The sequence below is a fragment of the Grammomys surdaster genome, unplaced genomic scaffold (assembly GCF_004785775.1).
Source record: "Grammomys surdaster isolate TR1022 unplaced genomic scaffold, NIH_TR_1.0 523, whole genome shotgun sequence".
NCBI lineage: Eukaryota > Metazoa > Chordata > Mammalia > Rodentia > Muridae > Grammomys > Grammomys surdaster.
The window spans coordinates 178,012-198,670 of record NW_021604942.1 but is presented as its reverse complement, the minus strand read 5'-3'; the positions used below and the strand labels follow the sequence as shown (position 1 = coordinate 198,670).

The window sequence follows — 20,659 nt, the reverse complement described above, 5'->3', positions numbered from 1 at the left end:
CTGTCTCGAAAAACCAAAAAAAAAAAAACAAAAAACAAAAAACAAAAAAAACAATGTTTATTGTTGGGGCTGGAGCGGTGACTCAGCAGTTAAGAGTGCATGCTGCTCTTCCAGAGGTCCTAGTTTCCCAGCACCCATGTCAGGCAGCTCACAATCACTTGTAACTCCAGCTTTAGGGGGATCTGATGCCTCTGGCCTCTAAGGGCATCTTCATCATGTGCACATACCCACATATAGGCACACACACATAATTAAAAATAAAAGTTAAAAAAAAAACATTTTGAAAAATGATGTCTGTTATAGTATTGTGATGGTAAAAAGTTGGTGGCATGAAAACATAGGTTTGAAATGAAGTATAGTAAGTATGATCCTGTAAGCACCCTTTTCTCACTTTATAAGGGTTTGAGACAGAGTCAAGTCAAGTTACACAGGCTAGTCTTGAACTCGCTCTATAGTCCAGGCAATTTTTGAATTGTTCCACTCATGCTTCATCTTCTTCCATAGTAGCTAGGATTGTAGTTGTGGGCCACTAGGCCCAGCTTGCTTGCCTGCATGCTTGCTTACTTTTTTATTTTTAAAATTTAAAAATTTTTCATTTTTTGGTAAAACTAGTTTCCTAGTGTATAAACAAGAAAATATCTAGAAAAATATAGTCGCTGGGCAGTGGTGGTACATGCCTTTAATCCAAATACTTGGGAGGCAGAGGCAGGTGGATTTCTGAGTTCAAGGCCAGCCTGGTCTACAGAGTGAGTTCCAGGACAGCCAGGACTATACAGAGAAATCCTGTCTCGAAAAAACTAAAAAAAAGAAAATGGAAAATATAGTCAAGCCTATTAATGGTTGTTACCTTGTTAATGGACTTTCATTTTAAATCTCTGAGATATGTGGTTTTTAAACTTCTTTTAAAAACACGGGTTTGTTTACATTTGTATCACTAGGTCTTTGGGTTCCTCATGTTACTGTCAAGTGTGAATAAGTCATTTATTTTCCCGGACTACAGGAATCATCTGTATTGCTTACCTTTCTTTATATTATCTTCCCCGTGTTCATTCATTTAACAAATGTCTGACAGGGTAGGACCAAGGTTGATTTGAATTTACACATGTTTGCCTGATTCTTGTAACTTATTTGTGTGTGACTTTCCCTTTTTCTATCTCAGAGAAGAAGTTTGCACTTAGACCCTAGAGAGGCCAAGAAATTAGTCTTCAGCCCTCCCCTTTGAAGAGAGAAAACAACAAAAGAGTGGCAGAAGTCTGTTTTTTACCTCTGATCCTATTTTCCTGCCTGTGAATTTCTAGTCTTGTGAATATCTGTATTTATTCCTCTTGCCATATCTGAATTGTATTCCCAGAGCCAGAAATGTCTGTCCTATGGTGTAACTTTATGCCCAAGAGCTATCTAATTCCATTCTCATAGATAATGTTTCTTTTCACTCCCTTTGGAGATTTTTCTTTTCTAGAAGTAGTTTTGCTTCCCTGTCTAAAAGTAAATACAGTAATCCTTTCTTAAAGACTCATACCTGAGCCAGGTGGTGGTGGCGCACGCCTTTAATCCCAGCACTTGGGAGGCAGAGGCAGGTGGATTTCTGAGTTCGAGAGTTCAAGGCCAGCCTGGTCTACAGAGTGAGTCCAGGACAGCCAGGGCTACACAGAGAAACCCTGTCTCAAAAAACCAAACCAAAAAAAAAAAGACTCATGCCTCTTCTCCCACCAGCTCGTCTTCCTATAGCAACATATTTCTTTTGATTGATGTTTTGTTTTGGTTTTTAGATAGGATCTCTTTTGTCCTCAAACCCACGGAGATCCTCCTGCCTCTGCCTCCTGAATGGTAGGATTAAAAGACGTGCACCACTATGCCCCGAGTCACAAACATTTACTTCCCCTTACTGCACAATCCATATCAGTTTGGTTTTTGAGCTGTGCTTGCATTGCAACTGAATTTGACAGGTTGCTAAGACTAATAGCTTAGCCTTTATTTGTGTATGGTTTGACAATTGTAACTCCTCCTTGGTACTCTTCTTTCTCTTTGCTTTTGAAACGCACTATGGGTCTCACTATGTAGACCTGGCTGGCCCTGAAACTACTATATAGACCAGGCTGGCCCCTAATTCACAGTGATCCATCTCTGCCTTCTGAGTGCTGGAATTAAAAGCATGTGCCAGCATGCCTAGATTCTTTGTTTCTGAAACATTCTTTTCCTGACAGGATTGCAACATACTCACTCTTCAACAGAGTCTCAAACAGAGCTCCTTCTGTTTCCTGGTCACTCTCACCAATATGTCTTTTAAAGATATCAAATTATCTGTGCTCACAGTTGAAGTTTGTTGTTGTTTTAAGTTGTCTCACAGCTTTAACATTCACGTCTCTATTTTCCTAGAACTTCTTCCTTGGTTAAAATCACTGCTCCAGGTGGTATCTTACACACTTAGAGGCTTAGTCTAAAGCAGTGGTTCTCAACCTATGGGTTGCAACTCCCTTGGCAAACCTCTGTCTCCAAAAATATTTATATTATGATGCATAACAGCAGCAAAATTACAGTTGTGAAGTATTTGCTGACGTCTCCAGATTACATTTAGAATAAATTCAACCAAGTGAGTCTTTGCCTTTTACCTGTTATCCACCAAGCAGGGTTTCTTCAAAAGTAGCTTGCCAGTTCTCCACAGGAGTAATTAATAGTTCACACCGTGACTGCAAACTGCCCATTGCCGCACATTATCCTCTTGGCACATAGAACATGTTTGTAGGACACCCATGAACCATGGAACAGGAGATGCTGGCTAGTTACCCTTCCCTTCAGAGTTTGATGCCAGACCATAAACAGCCAGCACTCCTAATTTATTTGATGCAGCCTTGGGTGTTGTGCAGCTGGGCAGACTCTCCTTCTCCACTAAAATGTATCAACATTAAGTTCATCCACTGCTTGTAGGAACCTTTTCATCATTATTAGATTCACTTAGGAGAGGAAAAGGTCCACAGAGGCAACAAGAGACGTTCACGGGCTTTAGAATGAGAGAGGCTTGGGATCTCCTCATTGTTCCACGACACTGAACTTTGGCCAGTTACTTAACCTCTCTGTTTCTTCATTGAGAGATGAGTATGATATCTGCCTTGTAAGGATTTTTACAGACGTGTATTACAGGGTAGCTAGGTATCTGAAGCTCTGTGTGCAGAACAGGAATATTAGATTCTTAATGAATACTGATTGAACATGAGACATGGTACATGATTAATACAAGTATTTTGAATTAATAGAAAACATTAAGCAAATATTAGCAGTTATTTTAAAATGTAAAACAGACTTACGCTATCTGTTATATTCTTCAAACTTTCAATTATAATTATTTCTTATGCAGCACTGGGGATTGAGCCGAGGCCATGTGCATTCTCAGCAGGAACTTCATCCCTGAGCTCCATCTCCAGCCCCAGTTATTAACATTTCTCTCCAAGTCTGCTAGTAAACTAGGAAAACATAAGCATGGTGGTGGTAATGAATGATTCTAAAATGGGACAGAAAGTTAATGTGACTAAAGCAGATGTAGTGGTAAACGTTAAGAGCCTATTGGCTCTAACAAATAATGTTACAATAATCAGATGCGACCAGCATCAACCAAATGCTATGTACATGTATAAATGCTGCAGGTGTTTGCATGCATGAATAGGTAAATTTTACATACAAGGTGGAAAAGATTGTGTATACTAGTACTTTCAGCTCAGCCCAGGAGGCTTGCCCTCACTGTCCACTGTATTATTTGGTATTTTCTAATAAATTTCTAAAACAAATTTCAGGATTATAACTGTGATAATTGAGTATCGACCACATGGAATTTTGTTATCTTCACAGAATACATGATACCCTGCCAAAAGTTCTAGACAGATGGTTTGTAAGTTGGACCTTAACTGATTAAAGGCTTTCTGTCTATGAGATTCTGTTCTCCACTGGTCTTTATGTTAATGTTAATATACACTGTGTATATTGTTTAGAGGTTGTGTAATACATTATATATAATGATTTAGGTGACTATATAATGTGTTATACATAATGCTTTGGAATAAGCGTTCTCCCATGTTTAAAAATTGTCTATTATAGGTAACTGGGTAGGTAGGTAAGTAGATAGGTAACTTTCAGGCATACGTCTTACTTTTCTTTTTTATTGCTATGGTCATTTACATGGAGGAAGTAAAATATGTTTGTAGAACTGTTCTGTGTTTTAAATTATTGTTGTAAGTAGTTGATTATTCTTTCTTTGTGTTAACTTTTCTATGTGATTATACCGTTTTCCCACCTCACATTCTATAATTCCGAGAGTCATTTTTGTTCCTTTTATTACATAGTCACTCGTTTCAAGAGAATCAGTGAGTTCTCTTTTGAACCGTTTGCTCTTTCTCTAGCTCATCTCATCTCTTCCAACTGCCTGTTCTAGAGCTGATGCCAGGCTTTGTTTGCAGCTTGCCCTGCTTGGTCTCCTTGCTTTTGGCTTTTCTTCATAATTGGCTGTCTATCGTAAATGAAATGTATGTTCCTCTCTCTAAAACCTTTTAAAGCACCTGTCTGCTACAGTAAATTCAAGAGTTATAACTAATTATAAGTATCTAATTATAACTAATTCTCACTCATCTTATAAGGCTCAACACCATAGCTTCTATAGGAGCTCCAGTCATCCAGCAGAGTTTGGACATTAATTTTCTGTCTTCAACTCCAGTACTTGAAGTTTATCTTTTTAAGAAAGGAATGAAGAAAATCATCATGTTGATAGTAAACTTTCTCTACCCAGAAAGAGTGAAAGCATGAGAGGTATCAGGTTTATAGCTTGCTGCCATAAAGCTTATTATTGTCTAAGGACAGACATGCATTTGGACGGGAGGGTAGTACTATAGAGTAAATTACCACTGCCACTGTAAGCCTTTGTGGAGATTTACCCATTCCACTGGCTAACCTGGCTTTTCTTTTTTTGTAGATGGATGCTTTTTGTTATTAATCATTCTATTCAGTGCTCTTTTTCCTTATCCCAAGATGTGGCTAATATGGATTAATTTGCTCAGTAGGAGGGGAAGCACCTATTATTCTCTTGTAAATAAACTAATTAGATTTAGGTGCCTTTTTTGTTACTGAAAATCACTAAAACTATATGAAATGTAAATATTTATCTAAATTGTTAGAGGACTCAATCCTTGGTAGCATAGGATGCTAGCATGCTGAATTCACTAATATATAATGGTACCTAGTGAGAATACTTTTTTAAACAGCTAGTCAGTCTTTTTTTTTTTTTTTTGTGGGGCTAGCTCAAGCAAACCTTTCCTGCTTTGTTTAAAATTACCTATCTAAATATTTTCCTGAGACTCTTAAAACTGCTAATAATTAAATGATAAAGGAGGTACTGAGTGGTCTATCTTCAAGAGTCTCGGAACAAATTTTGAATTTTGCATTTATATACAGTTAATGCATGGGGGGTCAAAATGATCACTTTCTCTGGATGTTTACAAAAAAGCACTCATTTACTGAATACAGACTATGTCAGGCAGTGTATTATGTTTCATAATACTTAAAAAAACTGATCGAAAGTATTGTAGACAAGGAATCTAAGACTTGAAAAAAGTGAAATAACTTTTTTGTAGTCACAGTTAGGAATAGAGGCAGGCAGATCTGTTATCTACAAAGACACTTCTTTTACTAGTGCACTTATTTAAGTAAACATGTGTTTTAATAATTGTGCTGGTTTTGATAATTACTTTTAAACTCTGTATGTCTCTGTGCTTTGCTATATATGCCACTCTTTTAAGACTATTTTTTAAACCTATAGAGCTTAATTAAAAGACACTATTATATTTATTTTGGATATATTTCTTGCTGGGTGATAAAAACTGTTCTGGATTTTCATATTATTTTTTATATACTTACTAAATATGTAGTTAATTTCCTTAAATCAATTCTTGCCGAGTCATAACAGCTTTCTCTCTCCTGAATTTATTTCTGCAGAAATGTTGGTTAATGCCAAGGGTTTCTACATTCTGCATTTGCTATTACATATACCGTTTCTCTTAAATGGCCTTGTACTGAAGGCAGCACTGTTGCCAACAGATCCCCTCTTGGTCCCCAACTGCGAATTCTGCTTGTTGAGCAGCAACAGGAGCTCTGTGTTGTTTCTCTTTGTTGGATGTGTGTGCTGAAGGGGACAGACAGTCCTACAGCTTAGTGTGTGCACTAAACTGTGATCTGCCTTTGTTGTACTAATGGCACCATGTTTTCACGTTGCAGATGGCTGAGAGCTGCAAGAATTCAGGACCATGATGGCTCAGTTTCCCGCAGCTATGAATGGTCAGTAAGTTTGTGCATGGTAGGATGGGCTTTCCTTGTGATGGGAAGTCTATTGTTTGAAATATTTGTGTAGATAAATTTGATGTTTTAAATATAAAAGGAAGTATTCTGATGGAAAACACAGAGCATTTTAGAGCATTACATGAATCTTCTTACTAGTGTTATGCTGTAAATTCCATATTTTTGTTGAAGCATTTTTGGTGGTATCTGGCATGTGTGCTTCCCATTAAACAGGTGAGAATAACTTAAAGGTATATTCTGCTTAATGCATGAAACTGAAGAACAGAAAGCTGAGTGCCCTTAGGTGAATGATAAGGGTGCTTTTAGTTGCACAGATGACTGCAAATATGTGAAGGCAACAAGATTCATTTAGTAACATAAATGTAAGATTAAATTTCTCTTTATGAATATTTATATTATCTAATGTTTATAATGTCTAAGTATTTGACCTGACAACCTGTGTTTGATCTCAGGGAACCATATGGTAGAAGGAGAGAAGTGACTCCTACAAGTCGTCTTCTGGCTTGTGCTCCTCCTAGTAAATAAATGTAAATTAAGACCTTGTAAGATTAAAATGAATATTGTTTTCATTGTGGAAATGGTGTAGAATTATAGGGATTTATGCAACAGACACTTTTTAAATTAAATAATTATTATTTTTCCTTAATAAATGTTATATAAGCTTAAGATTAAAACAGCAATGCTTTATCCATGTTTGAGGATTTCTGTGCCTCATGAAAAAGTTTTCACTAAGCTCAGTTTACTTTACAAACTTCAACAAGCATATTAATGAGGTTTAAAAGTAAAAAAAAACAAACGTACAAGTAGTATGAGCCCATTCTTTCTTTCCATAAATATTTATGTCTATTATGTAGCTCGTTGCATCATATATAAAAATGATTTGAAACAAAATGTTCAATGACAAACATGCTGATGTGAATAAGGTACAAATTACTAATTAGAAAGTGGTTATAGGCATAAAGGTAGTCATTTTTTTTAAACCTGAAAGATAGTCATTTAAAAAAAAAACCTGAAAATTGATAGCAGACAGATTATCTTCGAAGTTAGCCTATTAAAGATAGTTAAGTAACTTGTGTATATCTAATTTATGTCCAATTCAGCATTTGAGATGTTATTGAAAGTCACATCCATGTATAATATAAAACTTGAAAAGCAGTGTCTGCACCTCTAGTCAATCATTAGCCACAGTTGTTGATGCCTGAGGCTATTGAGACTTACCTGTGGCACACCTAGGTGCAGTAGTTTGTTAGTGCTGTGAACTTTCATCTCATTTTGCCATGTTCATTTTATCATTCTGAGGCTGACTGTAGACTTTGTAGGCTGCTTTGGTTCTCAGTGTGACATCTGTCTCACACAGTAGCCACATTGTCTATTTCAGTTTCAATTTAAACTAATAAATTATGTAAATCCTACTGCTGCATTTCATGTGCTTAAAACCACATGTAGCTGAGGCTGCCTTATTGGACAGTGCAGATAAAGAACATTTATATTTTGTTTATTAAAATCTAATAAGCAAGATTTTTTTTTTACTTGTCATTGGTGCTTCACTTCCTTTTTCTTTTTTCTTTTAGCAAGGTTAGAGTGGATGTCAGTGCCTCATGTTTTTGCAACTGTAGCTCTGTTCCTAATCTTTTGGACTGCAGAACTGTCCTTCCTAAAGCCTTCTTAATCACACTGCTTTGCATTCTGCTTTTCAAAAACTGATACATTTGCAGATTGAGAGAACATCATGATAGATAGGCCTTCAAGTGCTAGGCAAGGGGTCATTGCAGCTATGTGTTGCTACTGGTTGATATTGCAATGATATAGCTTGTTTCAGGCTCAGAATTATGGGGTGTTGAAGACTGAGGAAGAGTTCTGAAACCCACCATAGTGACTTTATCCGTAATCTAGTAAAGAGAGGAAGTGATACAGAATAAAAAAACAAACAAAACAAACAAACAAACACCAGTGCCTTTAAGAATAACACCTCCATCCCATTTTCTTGGAGCTTTATTACCTTTATAGAGTTTTTGGGCTCAGTAATATTTCAACCATATGGTTAGGAAACTGCTGAGCTAGATGTGCAGTCAGATACAACATTGCACTGTACTTGAAAAACCCAGGTTTTTATAAGTGAAGTTCCCACAACTTAGGCTACAAGTCTGTTTAGAATAGTATAACTATACTATTTTAGAGATTTAAATTAGTGTTAGGCCAGTATACATTATATATCTTAAATGTTATTTGTTTAAGTTTGTTTTAAATATTATTTGAAATTGGAGACAAATATCAATACAGACTATTTCCAAAATTTAGTTTTTATTGTATATAAATATAGCATGTTTGGATTATTTACATTTACAATTATAATATTGATATAGTATCTAGCTATGTTTTGTGTGTGTGTGTGTAGCTACACATGTGAAAACAGGGATGATAGATATTACTGAGCAGCTGATTCTCTATAATTGAGAATTTTCCTTCTTCACTGGTTTTGTGAATGTGCTTAACAGCCAGTAGCAAGAAGAGAAGGAGGAACAGAGATTCTTCTGAAAATCCATCCTTACTTTAGTGATGAGTTGGGGGAAAATGTGTAGTTAGGATTTTGGTTTCTTTAAAAATCACAGAAATAGGAATGTACTTTAATCTCAGGAGTGGGGACATGGGGCTGCTTTGGACTGTCTGAAGCAGCTGACTATGATTTGCCTCATGCTCTAGCAGGAGTGTGATTTTTGCCAGGTGCAGATAGTTTCTGTGATTGTGTGACATTTTGGGATTCTGGGAACTTCTCAGAGGGTATATAAGTGCTAGGGCCCTAGAGGAGTGGTAGGTTGCTGTTTGGTTGCTGTTGGTAGCAGTTTGTTAAGTAGTCATGTGCAAAGAAGAAACAACAAGAAGAAATTATATATTCTCACAGCAAAGATCCAACTCGCTCCAAGAAACTTGATGTCCCTAATCAACAAGAAGTAGTCTAATGAGAACATCACCCCTTTCCTACCCTTGACTTTATTCAAGGATCTCTTTCCTCTCTATCCTTTTTTCTCTCCTATCTAGGGTTAGGAGGTTGAAAGGGTGGAAGAAAAGGGGTGACACATCAAAATGATCATCCATCATGATCAAGTAGGCTTCATCCCAGGGATGCAAGGATGGTTCAATATATGGAAATCCATCAACTTAATCTACTATATAAACAAACTCAAAGAAGAAAACCACATGATCATCTCACTAGATGCTGAGAAAGCATTTGACAACATTCAACATCCCTTCATGTTAAAAGTCTTAGAAAGATCAAGAATTCAAGGCCCATACCTAAACCAGTAGCCAATATCAAAGTAAATGGAGAGAAACTTGAAGCAATCCCACTAAAATCAGGGACTAGACAAGGCTGCCCACTCTCTCCCTACCTATTCGATATAGTACTGGAAGTCCTCGCCAGAGCAATTAGACAACAAAAAGAAGTCAAAGGAATACAAATAGGAAAGGAAGAAGTCAAAATATTACTATTTGCAGATGATATGATAATATACTTAAGTGACCCCAAAACTTCCACCAGAGAACTCCTAAACATGATAAACAACTTCAGCAAAGTGGCTGGATATAAAATCAACTCAAACAAATCAGTAGCTGTCCTCTACTCAAAGGATAAACAAGCTGAAAAAGAAATTAGGGAAATGACACCCTTCACAATAGTCACAAATTATATAAAATACCTTGGTGTGAATCTAACAAAGCAAGTGAAAGATCTCTATGACAAGAACTTCAAGTCTTTGAAGAAAGAAATTGAAGAAGATGTCAGAAGACGGAAAAATCTCTCATGCTCATGGATTGGCAGGAAAATTGTCTTTGTAATACTGATTTTTTTACTGTGTGTGGACAGCAGATATATATGAGTTTATGTGTCTAAATACATATGGTTCCTTGTTGAGAGATATTTAGTAAACCAGAAGAGTAGCTAGAAGTGATGTATAGATAATTATTACCCAAGGTGACTTAGAAAGCTTCCCAAGGACTCCTTCAGAAAGCTGCTAATGATTAAGTGTGAAAGGCAGGCAGCAAAGGAGCCATTGAGTGTTATGTTCCCTGCATCCCTGGTTTGTGTAGTAAGGCACTCTTTTTTTCCCCCTTGTTCCTTCTTTATTAATTCAGACATCTATTCAGCAATCATTTTTAAATGTTTGCTCTTTTCTGGGTACTCAACTGGTTCTCTGGAAGAGAAGGGTAAACACACAGAGCCTGGTCCACGCCTCAGAGTCTGGTAGAGCAGAGGGACATCAGACAGCAACTTCTCGAGTGTTCTGCAGACTCATGACCTTTATCTCGAGAGTCTAGAAGAGGAAGCAATTATTGTCATTTGGAGATATCAGGCTCCTCCTGATGGAGCACCTCTGCCCTGACCTTGAGAGATAAAGTCTGAGATGGAGGGTTAGAGTTATAGCTTGGTGGTAGACATCTTACCTAGTGCAGAGAGGGCTTGTCAATCCCCAGTAGTGAAGGAGAAAGAAAAATGTCCCTTTGCAGCAAATTCAGACTAGTTATTTCCTGCTACTTTCTGTACTCACATGGTACCTTAGCTGGTAGTAGCCTCTTTGGTTCACTTAGAGCATCTTGCATATCCCAGCTTCTCAAACCACATCCTTGTTGTGTGAGAGAAGTGCTCTTAGCCCACCTTGGCACATGGCAAGATGCTGAAGCTTCCAGCTTCTGCTTAGGTCTTAATCTCTCCTGTTTTCTCACTTCTGAGGTTTCAAACTTAGAGTTTAACAGCTATTGCCATGGTTCTGTTTAGGGTCCTTCACAGTTAACACAGTAAATGGTTGTCCTTTCTAGGTATTTTTTTGAGAATGAGAACAATACTCTAATCTTTTTATTGCCAGCATGTACCTCATCCTTGTGAGTTGTGTAGTTATTATTCAATAGATGTTAACTGAGTGGATGACTGAGAAGCCTTAGGGTTGCTGTGTATAGTTGATAGAATTCTACTTTTATGTCCTTCAGACATTAGATAGTCTCATCAAATGAATGCTTAAGATTCATGTTTGCATGTTACAATTTTGTGTTCTTGTGGATGACACAGTTTTGAGCAGGCTCATGTACACCCTATAATATTTTGGCCTTTCATATATGTTTTAGGAGGGCCAAATATGTGGGCTATTACATCTGAAGAACGTACTAAGCATGATAAACAGTTTGATAACCTCAAGCCTTCAGGTGGTTACATAACAGGTTTGTATTTAATCTTTGTTATGTTATTTATTATAAATTATGTTCCTGTTTCTATATCTTAGTTAATTTTAATAACTGATATTAAAATTCTATTAAGTCATAAAATTCATATCTATCAAAACTCTAGAATTTAAAGATACTTTATTTTTCCTAAAACCGTCTTAATTTGTTGATTCATTTTGGCGTATGGGAGCTTTTTTCTTGAATTCTAAATGGTAGTCAGGAATCTGTTTTATTACATATTAATACTATTTCAAGAAGTTTTTTTATTTATTTCTTATACCAGATATTTCTTCCAGAAATTCCCCCCCCCAAAAAAAAGACTTTTTAATTTTTTTATTTATTTAGGATGGATGTATGCAACTGTGTTTGTCTATATTCACACAGGGTAAAGCATAGACTGAGGTATGATGTGGGATTTGCCTAAGGCTATCAGGATGACTACTGATACCTTTCAGGCTGACTGGCTTCAGAATAGATCCCCATATTTATTATAGTCTGATGTCATTTGTATTCCTGTTATAGCATACCTACTGTCAGAGTTTGACTACGCTCATGATGAGCTAATAATAGTCGTCATGCATGGCTACTAGAAGATCTGAGCTTCCTGAATCAGGACTTTACACTAGCAGCACAGCTGGTGGTGTGCATGTGGCCATGGTTCTGTTGGTTTCCTTTGTTCCCTAAGTCTGACCAGGATGATAACAGAGTGTCAGAAAGATACTCTGCATTCTGGGAGTGCTGCAGGAGAACACTGAGCTCGGAAAAGCCATCATTCTGTAGCAAGTTTGTTCCTTGTTCCAGTGGGAGACATTATTACTTCAGTCTTCAAGATTTTTCATTTACAAATCCCATTCTGAAAACCCAAGCAGAAGAATTGGGTTTTGTTTTCTTGATGTCTTCAACAAGTGTGGGGAAACCCATGGGGGATGTTTTCCTTGCCCTTGGTAGTTATAATTATAGAACTTGTTTAGGGTGAAGAATGAAAGATGAATAACACACTCTTTCTTCACTGATTAATAGAATGTCAGTGGTGACATATTTCTCTAGAATGTAAATAACTTCATATGTACTTAGAACTTTACTGGTTAGAGTTAAGTCAGCATCATGTGCCAACTGCTATTATTTGTAAGTATTGAAATAATTCTGTTTACTAATGTGCCATTTGGCTTTTGTGTTGATTACTTTCAGGTGATCAAGCCCGTACCTTTTTCTTACAGTCAGGTCTGCCAGCCCCGGTTTTAGCTGAAATATGGTAAAACGCTTTCTTTTATAAATGCACTTAAGTTTCTAATGGGCCATTGTTTTTTAAAGAGTATGGTGTTAACATCAAATTATTTTCATTTGTACTCTGCTGCTAAATAAGACTATTTCATTAGCTTTTTGAGAAATGAATTGTATTAAATAAATGATTGAAAATAATTTGAAGTATTCTATAGAAAAACTCTAATTTAGCTAGAATTAAAGACAGAATATAAGAGTTAACATTGAAAAATATTTCTGTGTAACTTGACAAAAAACTCAAATTCTTTCTATTATTTTGTTGTAGTTTTATTGATTTACATCATTTGTAAACCCCAAAGTGTCATCCCTTTCCTTGCTCTTACTTAAAAAATATTCTAGAAGGGTAACAGAGATACTCAGTGGCTAAAAGCACTGGGTGTTCTTGCAGAGGACCTGGGTTCAGTTCCCAGCACCCACATGGCAGCTAACAATCATCTCTAACTCTAGTTCCAGGGTATCTGGTACCCTCTTCTGACCTCCGTAGGTATCAGGCATGCATGTTGTATAAATACAAACATGTAGACAAAACACTCATAAACATAAAGAATTAATAAACCTCTTAAAATCTTCGAGAATATCTGGGGTTGTGTTTTTTTTAAGATTTATTTATTTATGTATATGAATACACCATTGCTCTCTTCAGACACACCAGAAGAGGGCATCAGACCCCATTACAGATGGTTATGAGCTGCCATGTAGTTGCTGGGAATTGAACTCAGGACCTCTGGAAGAGCAGTCGGTGCTCTTAACCACTGAGCCATCTCTCCAGCCCTTGTTGTATTTTTAAAATGTATTTACGATAAATAAGAACTTCTACCCCATTCTTTTTCCTTATAGAACATTTGTGTGCTTGATGGAATGTTAGTAGCAAACATATTTTCAATTATTTGAACAAGTAAATAAATTAAATTTAGAAATTATGTACCTATATAAAATATACACACTCTATAGCCTTAGATGTCCTAAAACTCACTCTGTAGACCATGCTGACCTCAAACTTGGAACTATCTTTTTCTCTCTGCCTCCATAATGGCTGGGATTTTAGAGATGTGCTCTTGTTCCTGGCTTATGATTACACCATTCTTGAATGATTATTTTCTATCTTCATTGTTGGAAATCCTCTCTGAACTATCCAGATTCTGTATAGTCTATGAACGTTTTGTTGGATGCTATCTCTGGCTAGTACTTCCCACTGCATGTTTTCTGTTATTCTCTCACACACACACACACACACACACACACACACACACACACACACACACGTTTAATTGACAGTCTACATGTGAATGCTTTGTCATTGTTTTCTTTTTCTCAACCTCAGCAGTCATTTCTATTTCCTTGTCACCACCCTACATACCAATCTACCCCATTCTCCTTTTAGGGCCTTATCAGATCTGAACAAGGATGGGAAGATGGACCAGCAAGAGTTCTCCATAGCTATGAAACTCATCAAATTAAAGCTGCAGGGCCAACAGCTGCCTGTAGTTCTCCCTCCTATCATGAAACAACCCCCTATGTTCTCTCCACTAATCTCTGCTCGTTTTGGTATGTATTTATTAATTTAGCAGCCCTATTATATTGTTAAGCTTGAATCCTTGGGGATCAGAAAGGATTTATTAGCACAAAATGACAATCCCTTAGACTTCCAAGTTAAGTTTCATACCTTTAAGAAAAGAGATCTTAAATTAAATCATAGCTATAATGTGTCTGGTCTTGCCTGAATCTCCTGTCACAGTTCCTAGTTGTGAAGTGAATTATCTGCCTCTTCAGTTACAATTGACTCTAAATCGGGTTCCTTATCAGTGTCTTCTTTCTGTCTCATGGAAGGAGAAAGCAGGATGTTAATTGCTAGAAGATACAGAACGGAAGTGACAGCGTTGAGGGTCAAGGACAAATGGTCAGTTGGTGTAAATTACTGTTAGAGAGGAGAAATAAATTCTGGTTTCTGTTGTATGGTAGGATGATTATGGTTAACAATTTTGTATTGTATATTCCAAAGCAACTAGGAGAGAAGATTTTGAATGTTTTTAGCACAAAGAAATGATAAATACTTGAGATGACAGATATGCTAAATATCCTGGTTTGGTTATCATATATGCATACATGTATCAGAACACTACACTGTTAAATAGGTACAGTATATGTCCTGAAGATTGAATAAATTTAAACACACCTAAAGGGGTTTAATCTGCATGGTAATTTAAAATCATAGATGAGTAAGAATTTCTTTAATTTAAAGGTTAATTAGCCAGCTAAATTGAGGCCTAAAAATTGTATACTTTGTCCTGATTAATTTACATACTCATCAGAGATTACCAATTGGTATGTTTTCCATATAACTTTGACTAGCCAGTTTCTTATGAATTATATGTGAAAAGCAGTAGTTTTGAATGGAACATTCAACAAGATGTCTCTGTGTTGAGAAATGCATTCATTTACAGCAGATATTGGGTTGTAAAACACCTTATTCTAACACTGCTGTACTCAGCTGTAGAGATAAACACCAAATCACCTGGTGGCAATATATTCTTATGTTGTAGTGTTCTGCAGTTAAAAAAATAAAAGTTATCACTAATTTTAAAGACTTGTTTTTGAATTTATAGATATATAACTTGGAAGAAAAGTGAAATAAGTGGTGCATTTGCCAATAATACATATACATAAGCAGGTTCACCACAGCATCTACTAGTTAGAGCCTGTTTGTTTGAAGAATGAGCATGCATATTAGCCTTGTAATGTAGCAGCTCTGGTTCTGTTTTCCTTACTCAGAAAACCAGATAGTCAGGTAAGACATTTTATCTTTGAGATACTATACGTAGTTGACAAAGATTGCTTAGTCTTAGTGGCCATAAGAGAAGGAAATAGAAGGCCTGCTTGTAGTTCATACATGACAAACAGTTAATATTTAAGCAGTAGCTTATCTCCTTCACTTCAGAGTCAAAGCTGCTTTATGGAATATTTTAAGGGTAATTTACCTTGGTAATTCTGCAAAATTGAGGGTGCGTTTTGTTCTGTAACTTGGTTTTGGCATGTATTTTATAGTTGTAAATACCATTGGAAATGTGTTCTCTTTTATCTTTAGGGATGGGAAGCATGCCCAATCTGTCCATTCATCAGCCATTGCCTCCAGTTGCACCTATAACAACACCCTTGTCTTCTGCTACTTCAGGGACCAGTATTCCTCCCCTAATGATGCCCACTCCCCTAGTGCCTTCTGTTAGTACATCCTCATTACCAAATGGAACTGCCAGTCTCATTCAGCCTTTATCCATTCCTTATTCTTCTTCAAGTAAGTGCCTAATAAGTCAGAGATGTGAAGAAGAAACTGTTACGTTTGTTGTTTAGAGATTTCCTTCTTTGTGGAGCTACCTAGTACAAATCCTTTTCCTTTTATCATTTTTCCCCAGCATTGCCTCATGCATCATCTTACAGTCTGATGATGGGAGGATTTGGTGGTGCTAGTATCCAGAAGGCCCAGTCCCTGATTGATTTAGGATCTAGTAGGTATGAATACTTAACACACACAACTCTGTCTGCTTTCAGTGTGGATTTTTATTTAATAAGCCCTGGGCTCATCTAGGTTATTCCTTGTTATGGGCAAGTATAAATATTTAACACAAGCTTTATTTGTTGTTGTTGTTGTTGTTGGAGGGGTTTCTTTGTATAGCTCTGGCTGTCCTAGAACTTGCTCTGTAGACTAGGCTGGCTTTGCCTTTGCCTCCCCAAGTGCTGGGATTAAAGGCATGCACCACCACATCTGGATAAAGTGGTATTTTTTAATTTTATAGAACACAAAAGTATCATTTATTACCTGCCATAGAAATCATCATAGTTCTTCAAAAATGGTTTACAAAGAATTATCTTTCCCTTAGAAAAATACTGTATTGTAACTTAAATAACCTTTGATTTTTGTGACTTTTTTTCTTAACATCACTGAACCATAGTTTGACAAAGTAAGAAATGTAGACAATGTCTTTTAAGTGTGTTTGGAAGATAAGAAATGCCATCTGTAAATGTCCTGGCCAGTAAAATTCAGAGAATTGTAGGTTCTTAATAGATGGAATTGTATGTGTCTATTACCATTATAGTGTATATTGATTCTTAATGTCTTTGTCTTATAAAGTTTAATTGTATTTTATTTAGTAACAAAGCTTTAAATACATTTCATTGTAGCTCAACTTCCTCAACGGCTTCCCTCTCGGGGAACTCGCCTAAGACTGGGACCTCAGAGTGGGCAGTTCCTCAGCCTTCAAGATTAAAGTATCGGCAAAAGTTTAATAGTCTAGACAAAAGCATGAGTGGATACCTCTCAGGTAACTGGCATAGAGTGGCTATGAGAGAGCATTGGTCCTTTATGTAAGCTTCTTTTGAAAAACTGTTACTTGAACTTGTACTTTGTGTCTTACCTGAAGTTCTAACATTGAAGGCATTACATACATAAGAATATTGTAAGTATATAATTATTGAAAGATGGGTTCAACTTGATTGCTTTCTTCAAATTCTTATGGCAAGTTAAATGCAAGGGGTATACACCCCACTTTTCAGAAAAGCATCTCTCAGAAACATTAGACTTCATCTTGTAAGCTTTGAAGTGAATGAAAATTCCAAACCACAGGTGTGGTAGTGGTAGCAATTAGCCTTGACTCTCTTTGAGAGAAAGCACATTTTCTCCACTTGCCTTTTTCATGGTTCACTCTTTATTCTTTAACTCACATGTCTGTAGAATATTTCAGTTCAGTTTAGAATATTATATAAACTTACAGAGGATGATAAAGTGTTATATGGTTACATACAAGATATATACTTGTAACAGGCAAGTATGTTCCACCTCCTAACCTTCACATTCCCACAGCAGATGAGTCTCACATAGGGCAAAGTGAATGATGGATAAAGGAAAAGGGGTCAGGAAAGACTTGGTGATTTCTGTCTGGAGTCATGCTGTGGACAGTAATGCAAGTCAGAGAGAAGAGAGAACAATTTGGAGTGAAAATTAGAGAGAGGAACATGATAGAGACAGGATTTTTTTTTTTTTGAGATGCCTGTGAAACATGTACATAGGTGTTTGGTTCGACTTTGGAGTATGAATATAGAGGTGAGGTTTCGGCTGCAGATAAAGGGCATCAGTTTTAGATGCTTGTTGAAAACAGAAAAGTTTGCTCAGGAGTAGGAAGAGAGACAGTGAAGACAAAGGAACAAGTGAAGAGCGGGAGGGAGGGAGGGTGTGGGAGGTCACAGTTGGAGAGCCTTTCTTCTCCATGCCTGGCCAGAGGCATGCCCTTGCTCTGAGAGCTGAGTGATACTTTCCTGCTGGAAGAACATGGAGGAACACTCCCTCCTCACTCGCTCTAGGCTCTGCACTCTGGAGCAGGACTGTGTCTGATCACCGCAGAATGCCCACTACCTGGCCCCTGGTACAAACATTTTGATGATAAATGGTCCGAGAAAGCAACATTATCTGCATGACTTAACAGAAGGCTAAAGTCGTTTCTTTTTATGCTTTTCTCACTCAATCAGGTTTTCAAGCTAGAAATGCCCTTCTTCAATCAAATCTTTCTCAAACTCAGCTAGCCACTATTTGGTGAGTGTGCCCATCAGTGATTCCACACTATACATAGTCCAAAAAGAAATCTTTTTGGAAGATTGTTTCTGACAGAACAAACATAAAATCATCATTTCTGTTAAAAATTTGTTACTCAAGAATGTTCCATGAAAGTGAGCGTTTGAAAGTTACCCTAGGGCTGGGCGGTGGTGGTGCACACCTTTAATCCCAGCACTTGGGAGGCAGAGGCAGGCGGATTTCTGAGTTCGAGGCCAGCCTGGTCTACAGAGTGAGTTCCAGGACAGCCAGGGCTACACAGAGAAACCCTGTCTCGAAAAACAAAACAAAAATTAAAAAATAATAAAAAAAGAAAGTTACTCTAGGAAGTGTACATCCTTGAGAACTTAACCTTGATTTTATAAACAACAATGTAGCTTTCTTTTCTTGATTAACTTACACTGCAATCCAGAGATTATCTCATTTTAATATAGTGCATAAAACATGAAATATGATAAACCTCCTTCCCAGAATGGGCATTTGCTATGATGAGTTCTCTTTGTTTTGGGCTAGGAAAATTAAGGGTAAAAATTGACTCTTTTTTTTTTTGGTATATGTTTACATTTTCTTCAAATGTACCAACCTAGAATTTATTCTGTCATTACTCATAAAAATAAAAGTCAGTGAAAACTCTGAGTACTTTGTAACTTGTGAATTTTCACATTGCCTTTAGGACTCTGGCTGACATTGATGGTGACGGACAGTTGAAAGCTGAAGAATTTATTCTGGCGATGCACCTCACTGACATGGCCAAAGCTGGACAGCCGCTACCACTGACATTGCCTCCTGAGCTTGTCCCTCCATCTTTCAGGTACATGTCTGCAGAGCTGTGATTTGCATCATGTAGGTTTTGTTTTTTACCTCTTTGGAGCCTGTGCTTCAGTTTGGAGGAGAGTTACATATTTGCTCTGTCTTTCAGTCTTCATACTTAGTGAGTCACACTGGGAAGTAGATAACAGAAAGGGTTGTTTTCTCCATGCTATGAAAGAGGGAAAAGTTTAACTGAATAGATTAAGAAAAACCTGCCCACGAATAGCAGTTAGCTAAATCCGGATCTCTCTGATCAACATGCAAGTACTGTGTACACTGTGACTAAAGGCCATGCTGTGGTGTAAATACCCTCAATGCTATATCTTAAATAGGAACTTGCTTTAATTGTTGGTATTTTTCAGTCTGAAAATTCTCAGACTTTGTGATGGCTCTTTGTTGTTTGTTCTTCTTAGAGGGGGAAAGCAAATTGATTCTGTTAATGGAACTCTGCCTTCATATCAGAAAACACAAGAAGAAGAACCTCAGAAGAAATTGCCAGGTGTTAATTTTACACTTTTACTGAATTTATTTTAAAATCAAAATTAATTGTATTTTCTTTAAATTTTATTTTTGAAATACAAACAAATATTTAAAGTATTTATGTACTTGAATGGGTAAGACTTGTGTTTGTGTCCGTGTCTGTGTCCGTGTGTGTGTGTGTCCGTGTGTGTGTGTGTGTGTGTGTGTGTGTGTGTGCACGTGCGCGCATGCATGGGTGCATGTGTATTACTGGGGATTGAACTCACAGACTTATATAACATCACCAGCTCATTGGGATGTTTTGAATTACTTATACATTTTCATGAAGAGTAAAACTGAAAATGATGAGGGAAGAGGAGAGCATGTGTCTATTTGGAAAATTAGTGTTTCTTCCACATTAGGAAGAAACAGAGCAAGCTTTGTAATGAAATCTTTACCTTTGAAAAAAGTTTTAAATATTCACTGAAAGAATGCACAAATGATTATTTTGAATTATTTAGAAGTTAATGAAAAGACTGGGGTTTATAGCTCAATAGTAGAATGTTTAGCCAGTAGTAAGTTTAATCTCCAACACTGCAAACCAAACCAAACAAAAAAACACCTTTTTCAAAAAGTTAATGACATATAACAGATAAAATACAGTCTTGGTTATTTGAAGAAAGCACTGAGAAAAGGTAAACCAGTATTTTTATGGCTTGGATAGTCAATGTTTGAATAAAATCAAACATAGAAAATCTTGGGTATTTTTAAGTGAATATTTCTATAGGAAAGTAAATACTTTCCTATTTACATTTGAGTTCGAAGTATCCGTTGGGAAATAGCCAGAGAGCAAGAGCAGAAGACCTCTCAGGTGACTAACTAGATGAGAGGCTCTGTAAGCTTGAGAGAAAGCATAATATCTCTCTCTCTCTCTCTCTCTCTCTCTCTCTCTCTCTCTCTCTCTCTCTCTCT

The 20,659-nt window shown here is 36.8% G+C and overlaps 1 protein-coding gene across 4 annotated transcripts in view; it reads left to right on the top strand.

Moving 5' to 3' along the window:
• Nucleotides 1–20,659, top strand: part of Itsn2 (intersectin 2) — a 109,020-nt gene that overhangs the window by 12,351 nt on the left and 76,010 nt on the right. For all 4 annotated transcript variants that reach the window (XM_028781729.1, XM_028781730.1, XM_028781728.1 and 1 more), the window contains exons 2-11: nucleotides 6,253–6,312; nucleotides 11,446–11,538; nucleotides 12,730–12,793; nucleotides 14,204–14,367; nucleotides 15,905–16,111; nucleotides 16,230–16,326; nucleotides 16,996–17,135; nucleotides 18,337–18,400; nucleotides 19,092–19,229; nucleotides 19,642–19,727. In XM_028781729.1, the coding sequence (XP_028637562.1) occupies nucleotides 6,282–6,312; nucleotides 11,446–11,538; nucleotides 12,730–12,793; nucleotides 14,204–14,367; nucleotides 15,905–16,111; nucleotides 16,230–16,326; nucleotides 16,996–17,135; nucleotides 18,337–18,400; nucleotides 19,092–19,229; nucleotides 19,642–19,727 (1,084 nt within the window). In that variant the 5' untranslated portion in view covers nucleotides 6,253–6,281. The remainder of the gene's footprint in view (nucleotides 1–6,252; nucleotides 6,313–11,445; nucleotides 11,539–12,729; nucleotides 12,794–14,203; nucleotides 14,368–15,904; nucleotides 16,112–16,229; nucleotides 16,327–16,995; nucleotides 17,136–18,336; nucleotides 18,401–19,091; nucleotides 19,230–19,641; nucleotides 19,728–20,659) is intronic.